The 24,588-nt window shown below is 41.1% G+C and overlaps 1 protein-coding gene across 1 annotated transcript in view; it reads right to left on the minus strand.

Moving 5' to 3' along the window:
- The window catches only part of PLB1 (phospholipase B1), a 73,355-nt gene that overhangs the window by 32,214 nt on the left and 16,553 nt on the right, over positions 1-24,588 (minus strand). The window contains exons 13-33 of the mRNA XM_034060795.1: positions 22,791-22,859; positions 22,063-22,143; positions 20,496-20,562; positions 19,765-19,823; positions 18,642-18,715; positions 17,252-17,295; positions 16,313-16,421; positions 15,381-15,432; positions 13,394-13,474; positions 11,948-12,013; positions 11,198-11,295; positions 8,545-8,626; positions 7,630-7,734; positions 6,823-6,918; positions 6,284-6,355; positions 5,764-5,823; positions 5,304-5,364; positions 4,539-4,597; positions 2,736-2,803; positions 1,673-1,716; positions 329-437 (exon numbers count right to left, since the gene is read on the minus strand). Of these exons, the coding sequence (XP_033916686.1) occupies positions 329-437; positions 1,673-1,716; positions 2,736-2,803; positions 4,539-4,597; positions 5,304-5,364; positions 5,764-5,823; positions 6,284-6,355; positions 6,823-6,918; positions 7,630-7,734; positions 8,545-8,626; positions 11,198-11,295; positions 11,948-12,013; positions 13,394-13,474; positions 15,381-15,432; positions 16,313-16,421; positions 17,252-17,295; positions 18,642-18,715; positions 19,765-19,823; positions 20,496-20,562; positions 22,063-22,143; positions 22,791-22,859 (1,556 nt within the window). The remainder of the gene's footprint in view (positions 1-328; positions 438-1,672; positions 1,717-2,735; positions 2,804-4,538; positions 4,598-5,303; positions 5,365-5,763; positions 5,824-6,283; positions 6,356-6,822; positions 6,919-7,629; positions 7,735-8,544; positions 8,627-11,197; positions 11,296-11,947; positions 12,014-13,393; positions 13,475-15,380; positions 15,433-16,312; positions 16,422-17,251; positions 17,296-18,641; positions 18,716-19,764; positions 19,824-20,495; positions 20,563-22,062; positions 22,144-22,790; positions 22,860-24,588) is intronic.

Here is a 24,588-nt window from a genome sequence, read left to right on the forward strand (position 1 = left end):
ACTACATGCTCAGTTTCTGAAAGCATCCATAATCTCAGAGATTTATTGACAGATAAATAGATAAATCAATAGGTGTTCAAGAGGAAGAGCAGAAACCACCACCGCCAGTTTCTTGATTGTGAATTTCATAACCAGGACTGTTATCTTCATTTGAATGTTCAGCTATGAAATAAGCCCATACATTTAGCAGGTTTTTGAGTGAATTTAAACCCTAACTAGACTGGTTTTGCTTGCTCTTCAGAGCAAGTTGTGACAGCACATGAGACAGTTGAAAGTCAATTAGATGAAGCATCCATCACCTGCATATGTTAAACAAGAAGCTACGTACTCGGCCTGTGCTCCAGGAACTGCCTGGTTAAGGAATGAGTTCGACTCATTCGCACTCCCTGTGCCAGTCGAATAGCCCACAATGGTAACATTGAACTCTCGAAAGATGTCTGAAAAGGAAAGATAGCAACAAAGGGAAAGTTATGACACCTTCTGCCTGCCCCATGGACTCACACACACCAGCATTGCTATCGTTCTGCTCTCTGACAGCACTGCTCAGCTCCTGCAGCCTCCAGTCCTCTAGATGCATCCACCAAGCAGTGGCAAGAGGGATCACCAGCTGGCAGTGATGCAGACAACCCTGAGCTTGCTGTGCCCTGCGCTGTCACCAGTGGATATGATGAGCAGATTTGGGAACTGCTGTGTGTGGTAATAGCTTGTGTTGTGCTGGTTAAAGCCTAAAATAAAACCCTCCATCATATGATGGGGGCTTTGTGAAGCAAATCTGAAGGGGGTTTCAGCCCAGCAGGAGCTCATTTTCAGCCAGGGGATCTGGGTCTGCTTTATGGCTGTGCAAAATCTCTTACTACTGACAAATATGAAGATGAAAGCCTCAGATGTATGTCTCTGATGAAATACCATCTTGTTCTCCATTACCTCCACAGTAGCTTACAAAAGGAAGTCAATAGAGTAATTCACAGCTGAGAGTGAAAATGGTTGCATTGTAAACTATAATCTCAAAGGCTGAATTTAACCACACTTCAAATAAAGGCTCTGTCAAATGTAATAGCATCCAGTGAATCCATTAATTGCTTATTCTGATTATATTCTTGTTACATTCTGCTTATAATAATGGGCAACACACAGAAGGACACTTTACTGTCCCTCGCCAAATAGAAGTTTATTATTAAAGCTGATCCAAACTGACTCTCGAGTGGCCTTACATTAACAATAGACTGAGCTACAAGAAGTTGCATGTTTCAGTGAAGAGAAAGCTAAAACTATTCCCTTCAGGTTACATGTATGAGTAGTCAGCTATATTTACCAAAGAGGTCTACTCTGCAAACATCTCATTTTGGGAAAAGCTGCGGTGGGTTATTTATTAAATGCAAATGTTAATTGCATCACAAGTACAGACATAGCAAGCTCTTACAGAGGTTCAAATAGAGCTCACCAAGCAGTCGAGAAGGGAGGGGGAAAAGAAAGTAAGGGAATTTCTAGATGCTTCTCAGCTTCACTGCTGAAGCCAGCTTTTTATTCATTAGTCCTATGATATTGTTCCTTTGAAAGGTAGTTCTTGTTAATCACTCTAATACAGCTTTGAGATACTCTGTAAACACATCATAAATTAGCCCTCTCCCTCTCTCCAGTCTTGCCAATTAGATTTAGCAAAGCATTTACTTACTAGGTAGAGTTGTCATGTTCTCTAATGATGCATCTCCTCCAATACTAAAACAGGAAAGAGAAATACTAATCACTCATCTCTCAGCTGGACAGAGACAATAAGCAAAGTGAAAACCTACTACACATCAGGAGAAAAAGGAAAGGGTGATTAATTTGGTAACTATCAATCTAATAGATTACATGGAAAGGACAGAAGTAGAAGTGCTATGGGGAAAATGGCTGAGGTTTCTGTGGTAAAGATGCTTGCCAGAAGGATTTAATGGTCTTGCAGATGTACAGGGCTGTAGTCAATCATGAAATGGCAGAAAATGCCTGAGACAGCTACATACTCGAATGGATGAGTCCCAAAGTACTGCAGATTAGAAGGTCAGCTTTCAGACCAGTTCTAGCCTTGTGAAGCCACTCAAGGCAGTACCAAACAGGAGCGCATGGTAGACAAGAGAGCTGCAACAGCAGCTCCTCATTCTTAGTTCCTGCATCCTGCACATTGATGGTCTCTCAAGCTTTCCAAATTGATGGGGCACACTGAGACCATGCTCTGGCTTATGGAAAGGTGTTAGGATATCACAGAGCTGCTGAAGTCAATGTCAACTGAGCTACATCATCACACCAAACACATTTAGTCTTTTACAAGTGTGTGCTGCATGCGGTAAAAGTTCTCCAGTTAAAAAACCTTTTTCCATGGTGCTACAGAAAGCTTTGAAATAGCAAATATTGAGAAGTCCCCAAAGTAGCAAGTTATGGCTTGTTTGTACCAGTGATTTTTCTCCAGCTTTGTAGATTTACAGCTTGCCATCCCACCATAAAAATACAAACAGTCATGAGCAGCCAAAGATGAAAGCATGAGAGAAGTCACAAGGTTAGCTTGGAATCCATTGCTTAAAACATTTGCTGGGAAGGCACCTTTATGGCAAACCCTGGATCTTGGTATGTTAGCCCAAAAAACAACTTACTTCTATTTAACTCTCAAATTTCTGACAGCTGAAAGACCCTAAATGTGTAGAAAGGAATAATCTTTATAGGACAGAATACATCTCTCCTCATCACTTTGAATGAAGACTTACCTCCAAGACAGTCCCCGATATTCAGTGCTCAAATCCAGGAGGTTATCTGACGCAATTCCTGTACCAGCCTACACATTAGTTTTCATTAACCAAATGAAATTAAAGCACAGTTATTAATGCTACAGTCATACATTATCATTTCACTTACTTTTGAATGCATCCCTTCAAAAGCTTTAGAAAGCATCTGGTTTTCTAAACCCTTCCTTCTGAAGGATGCATCAATACCTTTTGTAACTATTTACAAGCAACTTATTGTAGGTGACACAAAATACATGATGGAGCTGGGGAACAAAGGGTTTTTTCTCATGGGTCTAGAATAGCTGAATAACTCATTTACAGTTGCATTAGTCAATAATGATAAAAACATCTCAAACATACCTATAAACTTTCTGGCTAACAATAAGAAACACTGTATGAACTCAACAGAGAAAACAAACATATCTCAGAAGGAAGCACTGTGATATCTTTACACCAATTTGAAAAGCATTTTGCTAAATAGAGTCTTGTAGCAGTACTATATAGCAAGGAGGAAAGCACTCTACATTTATGCTAAAGGAAGAGGCAAGCTAGCAACTACATCCCTCTTAAAATACCACCAAGAATTCAGAAGCAGAGTACCTGACAGCTGTGATATGATAGTTTCATACTAAATTTGAGTATGGGGCAGTACAGCACAAGACCAGATAGACTGTTTGCTACTACCTCAGATTAAACAGCAATCCTACATTTGCTTCCATATATTAACTTGCTTGGATTAATGGAAGACTGGTGTTCACAATGACTATGCACAGATCAAGTGCAGCTCTGATACAGCAATGAAACACTGCACTTTCTATGGAAGCTCTATTCTCAGTTCCTACAGAGTATACTTAGAAGCAGAAACACCTGCAGGATCCTGGATGTTATAACGTGGCAACTACAGCTATATACAGAATATTTGTCAATATTGCAAGATTGCATTGAAAAGCTTCTATTTATTTCAGCAGCCTCCAGCGTGTAGGAGTTTTAGCAACATGCCTGCCAGAGAGTTGTAAAGGCTTCATGGTTTGTACACACAATATCGTTGTTGTTAAGGCTCAGATTCAGAGAAACCTGTGTTCCAATTATGTCTTTCTGCCCTGTGTTTTCTTTGAGCTGACTGTAGAGATTCAGTCTTTGACCGGTATGAAAACAGCAGGCAGAAGGACATAATTGGAATATACAATGTCTGGATCTTGAGACATTTTTCTTCTAGATTGCCTAAGATAATCATTGCCATCAAGAGCTACATCTTGATAAAGAAATTAGCTGTGAGTTAAATCAGGCACACACACACACAAAAAGACTGAATATCTTCTTAAACTGATAAAGTTAGAAGGCTCTTATCCTTGTGCATCCTTATCTCATTGAATAAAATGCTACTATCCAACATCCCTTAGTCACTCTGTTCCTGAAAGGACTGAGGGAAAGGAACAGGTTCACCAGCCTGGTTCTATTCAGGAAGACACAGTAACCTAAGGCTGGTGCTGTGTCCCGTAAGTTTCAACAGCATCTGATCTCTTCTGTCTGCAGTTCAGATATTTAGGCACCTCTTTAAAGGGTTTGCCTGTGTTTTGCCTGAGTTCAAAAGCATGTGAATATGTGCGTGGGGGGAACAGAGTGCTGGAGAACTGACACCTTCTTTCTTGTTCTAGCTGCTAGATCTATTATCATCCACAAATGAATGGATCTTTGCTTCTAGGTACAACAGCTATTTCCTCTCCACCAGAGCAGGCACATGTCTGTAATTTCACCAAGAGAACAGTAAAAACACTATCTTCTTACCGTCAAAGAATCCCCAAGGGCTGCTATAATTTTCACATCAGCTGGCTTTAGGGAATGCACTGCAAAGTAAAGAGAGAGACAGTTGAACCTGGATAGCAAATAGCTATTCTTTTTTACCACTGTGTGTGTGAAACATGCCATTGTGCACTCTGATGCTCAGACATGGTTTTGCAATACACAGGTGATAAAACAGGAGCTCTCTCCAGCTCATCTTATGTGGTTGTAGCAGTAGCATATGCGTATTATCCAGCATATCAGTGGTTAACATTGCTAGTGAAAAGACAGGAGCAAAGGAGCAAACAGTAAGTTGCAAACAATACCCAGCACCAAGCTGAAAGTAAAACAGCACAGTTTAGATAAAGCAGGAACAGGAAAGCTCTAAAAATGTGGAGAAGAAGAAAACATGAAGTTATTTGAAAAACTGAATATTGCCATGTCTTAGCCTAACATGAATGAAGCAGGATTTCCAGTTTCCTTCCCCAAGATTTAGGTGGTATCACTTACAGGCTATGCCAGCACCCAGATTTGGATTTTAGCATGAGATATGTTGAAGTTCTTTGCTGGCAGTGAGTTAAGTGAAGCTACTTAGTCAGAATGCTACCTTGCATGACAGTATGGCGCTGTATCTATTAAACAGCTGCTGAGAAACATGACATCCTTTCTGAGCAGTGCTTTTCACAGTCCAGCACTCAGCAGAAATAGAAACTCATCTTGAAGGACAGTTGAAGGTTATTCAGCCTCTTAACATAAAACAGGCAAGACTACCTGAAGTTGCAGGAGGGGAAGATGGAGACCTGTCCTCACATAGCAGCTGGCTTCCATACTTCTAAAGAGAAGAAGAAAGCTGAATAGCATTTGACTAGCAAATACAGTCAGTAGTAACTAGGATCTTCCTAGTAGAGGCCAGGTGGATAAACCAGAACCTCTTTAGCATGTAATTAACCAGACAAGTCTTGGTTGCTCATTCAATAGTCATATTTGGTATTGCTCAGACTAGGGTATCATCCTGCACTGATAACCTCGTTGTCTGAGCATGTGTTCTTATAGGTGTTTCTGGATGTATTTTGGTTAATTCTGGGAGTGCTTTTCTGTGCCATGCAGTCAGCCTCCCAAGCCCCTTTGAACAAAGGCTGCTTTCACCTGCAGTGCAGATCATGACTCAGCTGGTTACCATACAGAAACAGATGCAGCAGAGTGGGATTATGATGACACAGTTGACACTTACTGGAGTCTGGTTAGGGTATGTGTAATTACTATTCTTATATGTCCTCAGGAATGGCTCAGCCTACAAAACAAGACAATCTCAGTCAATGCAAAACACTGGAAGAATATATGTAGATTTCCATTCCCCGGCTTTCAGTTCTCAGATGTCTGTATATGATTAGCATCTTGATGCAAACGAAAACCCAAACAAGCAAACAACCACCCCCCCAAAAAGGCATTTTTTAACTGCCTACAATAACAATGTAAATATCTTTACACAGCCAGAACTTACAGAATATGCTCAGGACCCTGCTGTGTGTGATTAACAAGAAGCTTGTGGTCTTACTGCAAGGTAGTCCCAGTGACCTCTGCAAAGCTATGCTGGCTGGTGCATCATTCCTCTGTTACTCTACTGAAGCTCTGTTATTCAGTGTGGATATTTGATGACTAGGCAGCCAAACACCCTTCCCTGGTAAAGGCTCATGCAGACCCCCAGCCACCTATAGCACCTCTACATAAACACAGACACCTTTTGAACTTACCTTGGTTGGACACTTGAGAACAATCTCATGGTCCAATTGCTGATTATCTATCTTCTCCCCTAAGGGTTCCATCTGTGGAGAAATGGGGGTGCACAGAAGCAAAGTGGATAAGTATCAGAGAGCAGTAAATAATGCTGTGCTACCAGCCACTGGAAACCACCTCTGCAGCACAGCAAGACAAATGCAGTGTACTGCACCCATGATAATGGCTGCCTTCATGCAGTGCTTCTTAGCATGCTGAAGAGGCTAATACACATGCACCCTGAATGTGGTCTGGTAATGAACATGCCAGGCAGGCATCATCACCCTGAAAGAAGCCTCAACACCCCCAGCCTTAACATACTCTGAGATTTACTAGCTGGATATGTCTGGTTTAACAGTTCAGGTGAGCTTTTTCCACATGATCACTCTATGAACACAATCAAGGGTTTGGAAGAGATAGGGCTAGCTACCTACTAGCTCACTGATGGGCTTTTTTTGCTGTCAAGGGCAGGATGGAACAGAAAAGGGATGACCAATACATCCTTTAGAAGTCTTACCATGTTGTTCCACAAAGCACGTGCAGTCTGGGAATGAGTCTTCTGGCTGAAGTGGAAACAGTCTGGGGCAAAGTATGAACTGTCCGGCAACCCCTCCTACAGAACAGGATGAGTGCAGTTACAGAGGCAGTAAACATGCAACAGGCTGTGCATTATCCCCTCTCTCTTCCAGAGAAATATTGCAGCTAACTTCAAACTGAAGCAGCTGTAAAGACCTCTGAAGCCAAGAGAATTAAACTGGTCCAGAGAACACTAGTAATTCAGAACTGAGAAGCCTTTGAAATCCTCAAATATAGGATTTCCAAAGTAATAAGGAATACAGACCACTATGAGTGTATGTATGGAATACCTGGGCGCAAATATTGATTGTATTCTTTATTTCTCCTGAGATTCATTCAGTATAGTCTTGTCAAGCACATACTAAAAGTCATACACCAAAACACTGGAAGGGATTTGTGATGTATAGGGAAGATAGAGGAAGTGCTCCCTGCTGAAGATTTTGAGCTAAATATCTACTGCATGGTTATCTGATTGCTGTGGCATGGACTCAGTGTCCCAGATCATGACTTCAAGGTCAGTATTCCTGTTGCCCATTATCTACTCATTATTCCATAAGCATTTTCTGCAATTTTAGATGTTAACTCAATTGAATCTTGGGTTAAGATCATATAAATATATATATAAACTGCATATAAATAATTATTAGGCTAGAAAACTGCTGGTCACACTTAAAGCCAAGACAATTTTAAGAAGCCAGTGGGATCACACCAGGATTTAAGGCAGGGGCAGGTGTTTTGGTTGTTTTACCTGTGTTTTTGGCATCTCAATATTCACTGAAAACGGCTGCATGACCACTGTGAAATCCTCTGTAGTGTCATACCTTCCACTCTCCACCAACTGGCGAGTTCTCTCCTAAAGAGTCAAAGAAAAGTTGTCACTGTTCCTTCTTTTACATTCAGCTCATTGACTCCCTTCATCCATTTACAACTCAGCCAGGGCTTTCCCTTCTGTAACACAGAAACCCAGACATGGCTGTGGTTTCCAGCTCACGCCAGGCAGCCAACACAGCCGTCTTTGAGACACGCATCCCTTTGCAGAGGCAGCCTGGGGATGGGTGCCTGACTGACACCACCAATTAGGTTTTCTGTCACAAAGTTGTTCTTCCAGAGCCACCAAAGTGTCTTTGATTTGGCTGACGTCCCATGCCCGAAGTTTGCTCCTGAGTTATCGTGTTCTTTGACTTAATCTGATCTTCAAGATAAGTGATCAAAAACCTGTGGGCTCTCTGAGTACTCTACTTTCTTTGGCTCTTTAACAGTCTTTCTTCTTGTCTGTTTTCCTGCTTCACTGAAACAGTTGTAAAGATCCTGAGCCTACTCCCATCTCCCTCTCATCCTTCTTTTGTTTTAATCACAACTACAAGCATGTCAGTAAAATGAGGAAACCATCGTGGTGAGGCACTGGAATGGGTTGCCCAGGGAGGTTGTGAATGCTCCATCCCTGGCAGTGTTCAAGGCCAGGTTGGATGAAGCCTTGGGTGCCATGGTTTAGTGTGAGGTGTCCCTGCCCATGGCTGAGGGTTGGAACTGGATGATCTTAAGGTCCTTTCCAACCCTAACTATTCTATGATTCTATGATTCTGTCTCTTAAGTATCAGCTTCTCTGTGGTTGTTTGATCAACAGGAGGGTGACATTAAACCTGTAACAAATGACACGTCTTACCTGATACCTTCTGTTAAAGTAGATCAACTTCTTGAACTCATCGGAGTTGTCCTTCGGGTTCAAAACACAAGGGCATAAGATCCTGTGGGATGAGAGCATGGTGCTGAGGTCTGCTCCTCATTTTATCTCCATTTTTGAGACGACAAGCTGTAGGGTTAAAAGCTTCTTGGAGAGGAATTTATCTCAAAGGCTGCCCAATGGGAGCATTAGCTCTCAGCTCTGAGTTTCTCCATAGCACTGGTTCTTGACCAGAAACACATTTATTAAACATAAATTCATGAGGATAAAGTAAGGAAAAAGCTCCATGCAAGCAAAAAACACACTGGATGCCCATGGCAATGTTTTGGCAGCAGGAGTGAACCTCTGTACAGAGAGGCCAGGGCTGCCTGCACTGGATGTAGCCAGTTCTAGACAGCTTCAGTGAACCAAACACAAGGCACAGCTGAGCCTGTCAGCCAAGGTGGTGGTGCCTCTGCCAAACCCTGTGTGAGAGAGGGCAGAAAACACTAGAGAGGAAGAAGAGGAGAGAGCAACAGCGGAATAAGGAGGAGGTGCTCCCTGGCAGAACAGGCACCCCCCTGGAAGGACTGCAGCCTGTGGATGAGCCCACACCACAGCAGGCACATACACCAGAGCACAGGACACATGAGAAGGAAGAAGCAGCAAAGAGAAATCTCTGTGTTCAGACCCTGTTCCACCCATGCCTCACTGAAGAGACTGAGGGTAGCATGCAGCAGTAATAAGGAGGGAGGGACAAGTGCCTGGAGTGAACTTGAACCTGGAATGAAGGAGGATATGTGCTTCAACTGTTTGTCTGTTTCCCAATACCAGAATCAGTAATACTTATGCTAATGGACAATAAATTCAGCTACGTTCCCCAAATCAAGTCTGTTCTGCCTGCGATGGTAATTGGTAAGTGATTTCCCTGTCTGTATTTTGACGAGCTTTCTTATTTGCATTCCTGCCAGGCGCCACAGAAGCAACCCACCACAACACCCGCTCATAAGTACTCTTGTGCAATGTGGTTCTCTTCAGCAAGCATCCCTCAAGACAGAGCTCCCACAAACTCATTCTTAATCCACTGAGAGGGTCACAAGTTAGAGGATGTTTCACATGAAGGATGGCAGAACACCAAAAGAGATGCCAAGACTGATGCTGGAGTCTCCATCCTTCAAAAGCCATGCCAACCAGGGCCATCCTTTCTGTGAGCTCACGTTGCCCACGTTTATCCTTCTCTGAAACCTTGATCCTTCAAGCACATGAATTTCTCCCTGAAGATTCCTCGTCCTGGACATGCCTCATTATTACTCCATAAATCCAAATAAGAAAAAGGACTGCTTTTAAAAATCTTGTCATATGATCAGAGTAAAGCATCCCTGAGACAACTCTTTAAGATAAATACTTCCTACAGAGATGCAGTTGATACATATAAAGTATACAAATACCTTTATCACCTCCAAATTTGTCTTAATGGAGAGCAAGTAATAAACCAATGTTTTATTTCTATGGCACTTCTACATGAAAGGCAACACAAACCTAGACTGTGCTTTCAGATGTGTTTCGGTAACATAAGCAATGGAAAAATCAGCGGGGATGTAATCTCTTTGTAGGTGATTTGCTGCTCTCAGCAAAAAGAGAGACAAGCTTTCAGGACCAAAAGCTTTCTTCAGGTCCTTCAACTCAGTAACATGGCATTCATTGTCTTAGGATCTGCTTAGTACCCTGTAAGCTTAGCTTACTGCCATAGAAGCGAATGTTAAATTCAATGCAGCACCTGAAATGAAGGGAAAAGGTTAAAGGTATCTTGAGATAATCTAATCTTAAAGGGCCCATTATCACTGTTTAATGATTTGGGTCTTGAGACACTTGTGTGCTCTAGCCAGTAACCTTTGTTAAAAAGAAAACCTACAACTGATAATCAGAAGCACCAGCACTCTAAGTTTAAAAGCTAATTCTCCACTGAGAGCCACCAGAGAGCCCTTAAATCAGAGTAAGAGGGTTGCATCCATGTTCCTCCTGTAAAACCTCCTTCGGTGGCTGCCTGCACTCGCAGAACAAGGTTATTCTGCCTGTCTGTCTGTCCAGAAGAGCAGAGACCTGCCCCTCAATGGCAGATTTGCTCTGACCTGGGAGGATTGTTGAGCCACAAGGCAACACATAATGTGATTAAGCATCCCAGACATCTACTTGAGAGACTAATTAACCATAAAACTAATAATCAGCAATGAGATTACAGAGATCAGAAACTACAGAAGCAAGAGGGAGAGTTTTAAGACTGCAGAAAGGTAAATCTGTAAATAAAGAGATCAATGGTGAAAACCCTGAGTCTTAGTCTCTTCTGTCTTTACCCAAAAAGAACACAGCTGAGCTCTTTCTGCTCCGGCTTGGACGCCCTTGTGATGAATCATTGAAATAGCACCTCCACAGAGAAGTGGTAACAGCAGGGCTCATCAGATACAGAGACAGTGACAGACAGGTATTTCTCAATGCTGTGTTGAAATCAGTGTGTGGGTACATGTGCATACACAGAGGAAGGGTTTTAGTGATCTGAAATACTAGAACCTTTTCCCTTTAAGGACAAAAAGCTGCCCAAGAAGACCTCGCAGCCTTCTGTGAGCAACAGTGAGAGCTGTAACACAGATCATCCTCAAACCTCATGAGCAGCTTCGGGCATGTATTGTTTGATGCGTGCAGTTCCCGGAGCCTTGCTATGTAAAGAATTGTCACCAGGTTCACAAACGCCCTTGGAACCTGCCAAGAGAACAGGCAAACCTATAGTCATCACCCAGGGCACGGAGTGCTATCTTGGCTCTTATACAGCCACAGCAGACCTCAGGTAGCAGCCTGCTGATTCATGCAGCTTGCATTATTTATAACAGAGGTGTTCAAAGTAGTTCCTCAATAATTAATCCCCCACATGTACAATACTAAATTACAGCCCCTGTCTGCACTGCCCAGTTCTATTTTAGATGCTGATGAATGGTCACTTCAAAATGATGACTTTAGAAAGGTCTCAGATTGGCTCAGACACTCAAGTACTCTCATCATCCTCACCCTCATCTGGTATATCAGAATCTCTCTCTTAATGACCACAAAAATATACTTATTTGCAGCATAATGAATGAGCAAAGCATCTCCTAGCCACTGAATACCACAGGTTTGTTCAAATTCGCTGCAATTTACATTATTTTTCTGCAGCACATCAGCTAGAACTGAGCACATCCTTATGCCTTTGGTAAAATACTTCTGCCTCTCACAAAGATTCTCCAGCAAGCAAGCACCTCTGCATACGGCAGTGCTCTGCGGATGAAAGCAAGGAGCTCAATTCTCAATCAATAACCAGCGACTGCTTTACAAACAGAACACGATCCCCATTCCCATATAGTAGAAAAGTCTGTTTTACCTCTCTGTGAAGTATGTCCAAAGATACTTGTAGATTGTAGGTGTAGTTTTCAGGAGAATAGTGTACCTGTTGAAGCAAGAGGGTTGATTTTTCTTACTGCTTTATTCAAGCAGCAGAACACTGACTAGAGTCCCTCACAGCAGCATTCATGTTTCTGACTCTGAGGTTAAGAGCAACAGAGTCTTAGGCAAACCTGCCCTGCCTCTGCTTTTCTTCCTTTCCATCACAGCTGTCTCACAAGAAAAAACCTAGTGCCCACTGCATGTGGAACAAATTGAGGGGGCATTATCAGACATCACAATATCCTCCATCCCCAGGCTTGCTTGGTTTAGTCTTAAACGCATGGGTATCAACAGGGACCAGCTTTGGGAGAGATCAGTTTGTGTAAAAGTAAGTTTGTTTCTACTGTATGCAGTAGTACCAACATGCCTCTCATATGTCTGCCATAAACAATAACTGGCAAAGCTTAGGAGTTTATCTGGAAATTAAATCACTTTATATATACTTGCCTCTCAGCAGCAAAATTTCCCTGTTCCATTTGAGTGGCTTAAACCCTCTAATTTAATTGTCTCATGTAATCCAACTTTTGTTTCTTCACTTACAGAACTATGCAACAATCAAATAAGCTTCCCTATGAGAAACGCCTGCCTTATTTTAAGCCTTAATTCTCTTTGATTTAATTTCAAGCAGAAGTACATTGAGAGCCCCACTGGCCTACTCTACAAAACTAGACAGCTCAGTTCCCTTATTCATTTCCTAAATCACAGCTCACCAAACACATTGTGGCTGGCACTGTTTGTAGCTGTACAACATAAGGGGAAGTATCACTTTGATCTTTGGATGCAGATGTGTTACCTCCTTGCCACCCACATGCTTGTGCAACTGCCATGTTGTGTCTGGGTCAGGAACACTCCTCACCAAGTGAAGAGTCTGCCACAGCTTTTCACCCCCTCTATACTCACATATAACAGAGGCTACATACAGTATGTATGTATATGTATTATACACCTATACAATATATGCTATTTTATATATAATTACATCAGTATGAGCTGTGGGTAGAACCATTCCCATAGCACTGAAACTGGTAAGAGAACACCAAGTAAGACTTCGGAGTGTGACTGCGCACAGGGCAAAGAGGAGCAAAAACCCTTGACCTTTTATCTACAGGTGGCAAAGTAACTAGATAACAGAAAGCTATCTTGGTTAATAGCAGAACAAAGTAGGGACAATTATGTAATTTATTCTAAAGCTATCACTACAATTATCATCACACCAGGTTGAACAACCTGAAGGTCTCAGTACAGTTACATTCCAGAGCTGTGCAAATAAGACCTACCTTACTTTGGTCTCACCCACTGAGTTCTGACTTCTCACTCAATGGAATGCATAGAGACCCTTTGCCCAGGCTGGCCCACTTCACACTGTAGGCAGCAGGAGACTTACTGGGTTCCTGCAGAATACGCACAGGTCATTTCCTCCTATGAAAAGTGTTATGAGCTTCCAGTCAGTCTGAAAATTTATTCTCTGTACACAGAAGGAGATGGAATGAAAGTTATTAATAAACAATAAAAAAAGAACAAAGGGGAGAGCAGCAGGCAACATAAATAAACACAAATTTGACATTTCTCAGGGTACCGGCTGTAGTTCTCTCTACATCCACACCAAAATGAATTTGTAGTTATGACTGAAGACGTAGAAACTGCTACAATCTTAACCAAGTTTACAATATCCATAGCACCATGCAAAATGGTTTGCTTCCAAAAACTATTGCTCAAAATCCATCTGGATGCTTTTCTTAATAATATCCTGTGTATACATTGAGTGACTGTTCCTGCAGCTCTAAGAATATATCTTCATTGCAAAAATGATGGTATATCTTTTACTGTGTTATAAATAATGCAACTATCTTGCTGGAAAACCCTGGAGGGCAATATGTTTCAGTCTTGCTGTGAGACAAACTGCAAAGAATAGAGGGGCAATATTAACTCTATCCAAGAATACCAGCAAAAAATAGCACATTTTCCTCTGGAAGGATTTTGCAGAGGGATAACTAATGCAGGGTAATTGCATTATAGTAAACACACACCTTAGCTTTGAGGAAAGGTTCAGATATGCTCAGTACAATGTAGTAGACGTTGTACTCGGTATCTTAACACTTCAATTTCCATGCAAAACACCACTAAGAAAAGCAGCAATAGTACATCAGCCTCAAGTGGTTTAAAAACATATATCTTCAGAGACAGAAGGCAACATATTCCAACTAGTAAACACACTGATCAGTAGGCTGGTCTCAAAATGTACTTATCTAAATCAAGAGAGAGGAAAATTTCTTTTCCTCACGCACTAACCAGGTCTTTTAAAAAGAGGAAAAGAAAGGAGCTCTTAAACCAAAGATCTTTACTGGTCTTTAATATGAACAGGCTTTCTAGTCAGAAAGAAGTTCATTAGTTAAGTAAAAGGTATTTGCATTCATTTCTGTTGTGTGGTGTTTCCAAGGCAATAGATGCAACACAATATAAGTATAGTAATACTTATGAGACTTGAATGGTTTGAATTAAAACTCTCCAACTGCTTCATTGTTAATTACTAATCCTTTTAATCTCATTTAAGACAGAGCTATCAGAGTGAAATCTTGTTTATAAGAAAGTGAACCAAAAAGGAAGGTACTGCAAATATTTTTTGCCAGTATGAATATTTACCAGAGTACTTATACCAGACACACACACAGAGTTATCTTGAAGACCTTTAGGCTGCTTTCGAAACGCACAAAGACAAATAAGGTACCAGGTCACTGATTGCTTAGCACATTTGTCAAATTACAAATAGTGAACATTCAAAACACCAGCTGAGGTGAAAAACACGGAAGTGATCCTCGACCTAATGCGTGTTTTACAGAACTTAAATCGAATCATTCCTAACAACAAATGTGTAGGTCAAAAATCAGCCGATGACTCAAGAAGGGACTATGTTGTTTTTATGAAAACAAGTCTTTTCCTCATTTCACATGTTCACTGCCCATGACTTGCCACTTGAAAAGCTTTCCCTCAACACCATATATCATTATTGCTGGAAAACCCATGCGCTTACAAGATAATTAATAGTACTAGAGGCAAATCCTAGCAGAAGTGAAGCTGTGTCACCTTACACAGTGACATAGGTTGGGAGGAGAAACGACAGCAGGGAGTTTACAAGCCACTTGTCATAAAAGTGATAAGAAGATTACAATTATCTGGGTTTGATAGTAGCTATCACATGGTGTCATTTAAGACAAAGCTATGGATTATTCTGTGCTGACTCACCCTGAACTGGGGAATATTACACTGTACACTGCTGTAGCTTTCATGCTTGGCATCCACTGTTGGCATCTGTCATAAACTAATGCTGCCAAAGTAACTTCATTCTAAAGATATTAAAGACATGTTAGACTCACAGTATCGTTCTTCATGCGGTCTACCAGCCTTCTAACCTGCGCAGGAACATCCCTAAAAACAACAGAAAAATAAAGTCCTAATAATAAAAATGAAAACAGAATCCTGCATAGAGAGCAAGGCAAAGAGGAATGCTGATGAGTGAACATCCCAATGAGTCAAAGAACCTAGGAAAGTCCAATTTTCATTGGATGAAGGCCATGATACCCAAAAAAGGGCTATATTTTGAGACAGTGGTGGAAAGAAAAAGAGAAAACAACTAGCACCCAACAGGCACTCAACCACTTTGCGAATGCTGCATAGTTACAATTTTACAAGCTATATAGAAAATGCACTGTGCCACCACAAAATAAATGCACTTTGTTCCTTTCCAGCTTCAGGCAGATGCTACTGGTACATATATCACTGAAGCACCCGTGCATGTATCAATGTTATTACATGGCCTCAAGCCACTGAGATGTTTTATAAGAAGTGCTTCTGAGAGAAGAATATATATGACTTTCACTGAAGACTGAGCATAGTGGTCCCTAGTTAATTCCCAGCTCTACCACAGAGTGACCATAAGCAATCCACAATTTCCTCTTATTTCCTCTACACAAACTCTTGACAAGAGGCTTTGAATATACCTCCTATGAAACAGGGATATTTTTCTCTGCCTCACAATAGAGATGTGAAGCTTTTTGAGTAGTGCTTGCAAAGTGCTTTGGGCTTCTTGGTTGAGGTTACTAGAGAAAGCATTGCTTTTGCTGCTAATTTGGCATAGGTTGGAAACAATCACATTTCATGTGAGAGTTGGGTTAATGAAGTACTTTTGGGTCTGCCTAGCAGCCTTTTATGCTCCTGACAAAGTCCAGGTTTATGAGCCCTTTTTTAGTTAGACCTGAGTTTTAAGGAAAAATTACTTTCTGTTAAAATTGAAGAGTTTTCCTCTTACTCAGCACAATCCCCTGCTACAGCTTGGTTGAATGCAGCGTTATCTGTAGTCTCCCTTCCAGTGCCAGTGGAATACCCTATCAAGGATGGGTTGAACTCACGAAGAATATCTGTGGAAAAAGACAGCACCCTGAAATGTTGCTTACTGCAGCAGGTAGGGAATGAGGTTATAAAGATTAAATCTTAGTAAAAGACCATTGAAAAGCTTTGAGAGATCCTATAATAAAATTAACCTTTAAGTATAATAAATGTGGAGTTTCATCACCATATAACTATCTCATTGCCTTCAAGATTCCTGAATATCATGGATTCAGGTATCTCGTGACCTTACACAATCATCCTGGCTAGCAATGCTATTTTGCCTGGTAAGCGAGGTTAAGTAACCCTACACTCAGGCAGGAAGCTCCCATGCCATCATACTCTAACTGCAGATAGACTGGAATCAAATCCTTTAGTCTAATCTCCCCAGATGTATTAACTACAAAGACCCAAGGTTCCCTTCTACGTCTTAGGTTACAAACCAGCCTTGCAAACACCCAGATCTGATGCCCTGACCTCTAAAAAGCATGTAAAATCTGATCTTGTAATGTGATTCTTCTCCTGCCTAAAACAACTTTCCCATACAGTTAAAATAGTTTCTTTAGGCTATGATCTGAGATCTTTGATCATCTATTCCCAACACAGTTTGGACAGAACTATAGACAACAGAAGAACAGTGAAACAACCAAACCCCTTGGAATTACAACATACATAGTTAAGTCACACACAGAAAATTACAGCCTGGTTGTTATGCAACTTTTACTCAGCACTGGGCATTGAATACAAAGGGATTGGTTCTGTCATGCTATAAATTTTATATCTTTATGTCTCCTTTTATAACAACAGCTGTTTTGATAAGCAGCTCCAGAGGTTTATCACGTTTATGGGAAAAGGCACTTACTTGCTAGTGTCGTGACCGTGCTTATGTTTCCATCTCCTCCAACACTGTTAAAAAGAAAGAACAAGAAAAAAGTGTTCCAAAATACGATGGGTTTGGTAAGGCAGTGGACTAAGTAAGAGAGCTCCCCCTTTTGGGGTTTCTACACATGTACACAGCACATTTTGTGGTGGTTGTACTAAATCAAAGCAAGCTGTTTGCCTGCATACCAAAGGGGTCACGAAATCAGAGACTCTGTCATAACCATAATAACCACAATTAAAAGCCCTGTACACTAACTGCCCTTTCAGTTCTCGCGTGGTTTGGCAGATGTTCAAACCTAGCTGAAAGAAATGAGGATTTTGACAAGCTGCCATCTTTGCTATTGTTGTGCCTATTAAAATATTTATTACTGCCATTTTTAGTTAACAAACCCTTCGTATCCATAACAACACGTTCTAAAAGCACATATTTCAAAGTGCTAAGTAACTCAATACCTTTCGCCTCCCCATTTCACTCAACTGGAAGGATACTACTAGACTGCTAAAATTCATCATATGTCTGTGTGCTCTTTACTCTCCTTCATGTTGTAGAAAATGTTAGGATACTTTTTCCTCCAAAATGTCAGTAGATTATTGTCAAAGAACAAAATAGGGAACGTTGAACACCTCTATAGTATCTCTTTAATTCAGAATAGAACACTTTGAAGTGCTCTAGTACCTGTTTAAACTTCTTGGAGCTGCAGTAAGAAATGATAAACAAAGACAAAAAGTCAGCCTAACAGATTTGGTATTAAATCATATAATTGCAGAATAACAGGTGAATGTGATTGTCTTTCTTCAGGTGGCTTTTTCACATGTCTAATAAAATCCTGTATATGTAAAAGTCTGTACTGATGAACTGTTCTGCATGATGCAAGCAATACTGGAAAAGGGTGAAGGAAATAGGTACTGCATATGAAACAACAGCAAAAAAAGATCCTGTTTTGACTTCTTGTAGACCACTGATTTTAAATGTGGCAAATGGGTGGTGAGGGCCACAGTGTGGAAGAGCAGACAGGATACAGAAAGAGCAGGGAGAGAAACACAGAATACACAAGTGATACAACAGTGCTGGGATCCACAAGTCTTCTTTGCATTAGCTAAACCAGGAGAGGAAAAGAGACCATCTTATCAAGGGCCCTATTTCATCTGAGTATCTAGGTCTATTCCAGCCATGCTACATTGTACTAGTTTTAATATTTTCTTTATCATGAGTAATACACAATCATGTGCCCCCATGCAAAACCTAAAGTCAAATTCACTCTCCACAAGCCTCCATGTGCTACAAAAACAACTACATCTATCAAAACCCAAGAAAATGGATTCTCTTCCCCCTGGGGTGGACTGAGGTGGTGGAAGTTCTTGGGACTCACCTCCAAGAAAGACCTCGGTATTGAGTCAGGACATCCAGGACATCATGAGGTTTGGATGCTGCCCCATTAGCTGCCTGGAAGCAGAAGAGGAGTTCAGAAACAGAACACAAACATTGCTACAGCAACTAGTTCTCTGACTGATCTTAGTGAAAATAATTGAAGAGTACATTGATGAAGCAAGCTACGTCATGTTCCCAAAATAAACCAGATCCTTGTTCTCAAGAGGATCAAGGGCTGAGGGTATTTTAACTCTGAGCCAGTGAATTACCCTCTTCTGTCAACTTCTTCATTAGATTAAGCAGGGAAAAAATGGTTGAGAATGTTCAAAATATTCATATCCTGAATTTACATGAAGAATAAATAAGGCAGCAATGGTCCTGAGTGAATAATTTGTTATAATGCTCCTCATATTAAAAAGTGCTACAGTGATTTTATTTCTTCCCTCCCCCAGTTTCCCTAAGAAAGAAGACTGCAAGGATTTAATGTGGTAATTTCATGTGGTAATCAGCACAGAACACAGGAGAAACATGAACTATGGTATGAGCAGTGAAATGGTCATCACTGATTGAAGAATCACAGCCCGTTTGCAGGTAATGAGTTTAGAGTTCCAGGAACAGTGTTAAAAGAAGTTCTCAAGATAAGTTACACTTGACACACCTGATGTTACATTGCAATTTTCCTCCAGTATTTAGTATAAATGGACATGGCTTTATAGGCTTCTATATTATCATATATACAGATTTATCATACACACACACAATTATCTGCAGGTTTTTCTTTCCTATTTACGCTGCTTACTGATTGCTTGGGAGCTGCCTAAAATCAATAAGGAAAAGCAGTTGTTTCAAGTCCACTCCAGCAGGCTGGGTTTGCTACTGCACAATCTGTTCTTGCAGCTCTTCCTTGTGTGACACTCGTGTGGACTTTAAATGGGAGCTGTGCACTCAGGTTAGTCTGGTGATCAGTCTTGTGAGCAGTCAGCCAAGGTGGAGTGTAGAAAAGATTATGTGACAAATGTGTTTAGCTTAATAGGGTGTAACTGCATGCGTTCTATTTCTTGTGTTAGGAATTCAGAGATGCTTTTTCATTACCTAATGATGGTTTTCCAGTGATCTTTACTTACGGTGAGAGAATCTCCCAGGGCAGCAATCACCCGAATATCTGCTGGTCTCAAATGATGAACTAACACATAAAAAACAAAGGTAGTGTAAGGAAAAGAGGAAAGAGAGAACACTTCAAATTGTGTTGGTTAGCACTGCAAAGACAGTCTTTTAGTATTCATGACAGCTTCAGCTTGGAATTGCAGGCATGAAAAGCATCAAATCAAAAATGATTCTTGGTACTATAGGTGGATACAGCGACAAGGGAGGCAGTAAGAATTCAGTCTTGCATCTGTGCTTACTCAAATACCTTTTAACTGGTGAAAATGACTAAAAAGCAGGCACAGCCTCTGTGCTAACACAGGGTGAAAATTTGGGGACAATCAAGGGGAAATGAATCCCACCTGATGACAAAATTCCATGTGGTTTTTTGCACCCCAGACGGACAAAAGCCCCATTCCATACATACAGTTTTCCCACCCCTAAACTGAAGAATGAGCCCAACTACCTCCTGTCTTTTCCACTGTCATTTTGTTTGTACATGGAAGGTGCAGTTGCACAAGCTTTCACCATCCTTGAGGGAGAATGTGTCTTGCTGTACAACCACTTACGTTGTTCCAAAAAGGAGCAAAGCCACAGTCAATAGAGTGCACTGCTTCAAGTAAAAGTGTACCTTTCCTAACTGAACCCAGTTCCTCTTCTCTTCCTACAATTAAATGAAGTAGCTCTACAATACAATTGTATAGGGGCATACCTGAGACTGGAACTGTATCAGAGGGACCCTGGTCTAAACAGGGAATATTTGTTCCGTAAGTTCTCTCCTGTAAAGACAGAGCACACATCAGGGCTTCACATCAGCCTCACTATACTGTGGTCATGATAAGTGATTTATATCTCAGAGCATTAGATTAACAAATGTCCCATATGCTTTGTATACCTCTACCCAGCTCACCCTGTCCTCAGGCCATGCCTACAAGTGCCCTTTGAAGGCAGACACAAGCTCAGACTCCTCAGAAGTCGCATGGCCATATTAATGCAATGCAGTTGCTGCCTACATGTAAGGCCAGTTATTACAGACTCTGTGCCATGGCTGTGATCAGCTGGGCATTAATTCTGTATTCCCATAATCCGAGTGATGTGAGCTCACATCTCTTTGTGAGAAAGTGCTTGAACGTCCTTGGAATGCACCAGCATTAAGTTGTACCTTTGTCATTAGACTGTGGGCCTGCCTTTTCCACATACAGCTGTGTGCAGCCAGGGATTTGCCCTTCTGGCTCTTTTGGATTGCAGCCTTCTAATGGAAACATCCCCAAGGTCTGCTGTTAGTGAAAGCTGACTATCAGTACACCACAGCAGACCATGGCATAAGACTCAAGGACATGTGTTTGTTCCAGATGTCTCTACAGAACTCTCTAGGTAGACTAACTTGCCTAGGGACAAGACACTTGTGTGTCTTGTCCCATTGCTTCATTTTGGCTTTATATCTTTTCATAAAACCAACCAAAAACCAAACCCCACAAACATAATGCAGTGCTGCTTCTCACCTCCTACACCATAGCTACTACTGAAAATCAGGGTGGTAGGTATCATTGCCACATGCAGAGGTATATACACCCTGAGTAACTAACAAAACAGATGATAACATTAAAATGAGAAGAGAAACGTGCATTACTATTCCAGTGATATACAGGCAATTCTGAGTGCAGATGTAGTCTAGACACTGTGTTCTGGGACACGAAAATGAACATTATCACCTCCCTTGGTAGCTGCTTGGGAGCACCAAGTTCTGCTTGGAATCAGAGTACCATGACAAAAACAAGAGCCTGGCTGTTGATCTCCACACATCTCATTTGCAGCCATCTCACCAAAAAATTAAAGAAAAATGAAAATTCCATTGTTCTTCATTATCACTATGGTGTAAACGAGACGAATTCAGACTCACACAGTGGTGTGAGACTGATCTCATATAGTTTCCTCCACTTTAGGACTAAATGGCCCCATTTTCACCCTCTGCTTAACCCAGGGAAATGAACATTGCTATCCAGATGTTTAAACAAAGATTCTTAACTGTGAAGGTAAGATGCACTTTAGGCTGGCTGAACACCTTTACCTTAAATCACACTCTACAAAACCCATCAAGGGGAAAATGTGCTGTTAAACATCTGACTACTTAGTCAAGCATGGATATAAAGAGCTGGAGTTCTGTATTTAGTTTTCCTGGGTAGCATTGTTTAATCAGGCTACAACACACTCTCACCCACCTGTCCTACTCCCTGGAATATACTCAGTCCATATGATGCAAACAAACAGTCCTACTATACCTGAGATGTTTCTTTGGTGTTTAATGTCTCCAGGAAGGATGAGTAGTTACTGTTCCTGTATGTGAACAAATATGGATGTTCCTGCAGAGTGAAGAGAGTGGAAATGCGAGTGGAAACACCATCCACTTCTGGCTACATTTTCCAAGAGGAGAAAATCTTTACAGTATTAATGTTTGGATGACATTGCACTAGTGAAGTAAACCAGGTTAGACCTGAAAATTAATCCCTGGTATGCTCTAGGCACAGCACCACCTCCTGCCTTAAACCTAACATCAAACAAAACAGATAATTGAATTTCTCTGATGTTTTAATTGCTGCTCAGTGAGGCCTTTGGGTGCCAGTAATATTTTATCACTATCAAATTACTGAAGTCAGAGCTTAAATGCAAAAGCATTCAAGGACCTGTTCTTCGAACCAAAGGTGCTCAGAGCCTCAAGGTATTACTGTGCTACTGACAGCTCCAGGGGCCAAAATCATCAAACCTGACAGCAGACAGAATCAAATCACAGAAAAGCCATATTATATAGAAATACATAGACTTAGTTTTATTGCTGACACTCCTCTGATCTGCAATTAACAAATTCAGGTTAACCAGTTATATTTTGAATAAGAAACCTGACACAGTAAGAGGATTGAACTAAATTTCATCAAATGACAACACTATTTGAAACCTTGGGAATACCCCAAAGAGTAAATAAAACCTCACAGCAATAAGGAAACCCTTTTACCTGAGATGGACACTGAACCTGAGGCATTTTTGTGACACCATAAGGTTGCTTCTGTCCGACTGGCTCCATCTGGGAAAGGAAAGAAGAGAGGAATTGCACACTCTCTTTGTGTGGGAGGTGGGGGAAGGAAGGGAGAGCAGCAGCAACCCAGAGGCTCTAGTGCTTGGAGTTCTTCCAGCATGTTCATATATATGTTTAAAACTTATGATAAATATTTATTTATGTATAACATACCACATGAATACCTGTAAAGTAAGGAATTGAAAACAAGGCCTCTCACATTAGACTGTCATTCCATCGTAATTAAAACAACCATCCACCCATTAACTCTGCTCTTGGGAATGCCAATCCTGTAAGTGGCTTTTTCCCACAAGGCATAGATATGATAGTACAATATTCAGCTACTGGCAGTCAAGTTGCTATTTATCAGCTCAACCATAGTAACTGCAGACAAGCCCTAGATAAGCAAAACTTTAACCATCCTTATGATTAGTTCCGCCTCCCCCTGCCTTATGGTACACAGCTTAAGCTTTACTGCCATTTGCAAGCCAGTTTTACTTCCCACCTGGGCTGGGTATGACAAAGCAAAGGGTGGGTTGCCACAGCTCAGCTGCCCTGTAACAACAGCAATCTGCCCATCCTCCCAGGACTTACCCACCACATATTTTGTCTTCTTGCAGGCAGTGGAACCATGCTCACAAATGCTTACAAAAGGCACACTTGGGAGTTTAGAGTTTTCATATGAGAGTATAAAGAAACACAGAGGATTTTGAGTGGGAGGAAAAGCAACTTCAAGGAGATTGAAAATCTGAAGTAAATACAGGATTACAGAAACTGCTTGGAAAATGAAGCTTAGACTCAAGATTATACACTGAAAGCTTGGGTAAGTCCACATTGCTTTGCCTCAGAAGCAGAAAGTACAAAACCCCTAATACAAAACTAAAAGTCTTCCATTTGGTGATACATTCACGTTGTACCAACTTCTTTCCCTCTGTCTCATGAACACTATCTTTAAGTACTCCTGCTGCTGCAAGTTCATTTTGCAGCAAAGTCAGAAACATGGGGTATAACACATATGTGATATATAGTCACACAACAATCCTATGGTGGCTGCAGCACATGCAATGGAAAGCTTGCTAATTTATCCTACCTTGTTTACATTTTCATATATCTTAGACAACATCAAAAGGTGACTCTGACTCTGCATAAATGGCTGATAATATTTGTATTTGTTGGCTGCCTTATAACAAGATGGAGAGGGGAAAATGAAACCTTACTAATGGTTCAATACTGAGAGCACAAAGAATCACTTCACCTGTTCAGGCACCTTGGTGGGTGCTAATTAAATAGAAAACACACCCAAAGGAGTTGGCCACTGGTTTAGATTCCTCAGTGAATGCCTGCTCAGCTTGCACCATCAGCAGCAGCTGCCAGAAGCAGCAGGCTAAAGAGACAGTATTGAAGGGACTAGAAAATACAACAATAGCATGCTGAATGTCACCAATACATTCTGAGCAGGGATGTTATATTCTGGTCTGGTTGTTCCATCAATGAAGATAATGGGAAAATTCAGAGAAACAGAGGTTTATAGAGTTGATATTCTTTGAAAGAAGCATTTGAAGAAACAGTCTGTGCTTTTCTGAGAGAGAGAGGAATAAAAGGAATGTCGCTGAAACACACAAAATAATGAAGCTCAGAGAGGAGATACACTGGGAGCTGGTACTTTCCTATCCTCTAGGACAAAACAGCATCGCTATTTAGTGACATTCTTAAAGGAATGTATTTTGCTTCCAGCACA

The sequence above is a fragment of the Melopsittacus undulatus genome, chromosome 3 (assembly GCF_012275295.1).
Source record: "Melopsittacus undulatus isolate bMelUnd1 chromosome 3, bMelUnd1.mat.Z, whole genome shotgun sequence".
NCBI lineage: Eukaryota > Metazoa > Chordata > Aves > Psittaciformes > Psittaculidae > Melopsittacus > Melopsittacus undulatus.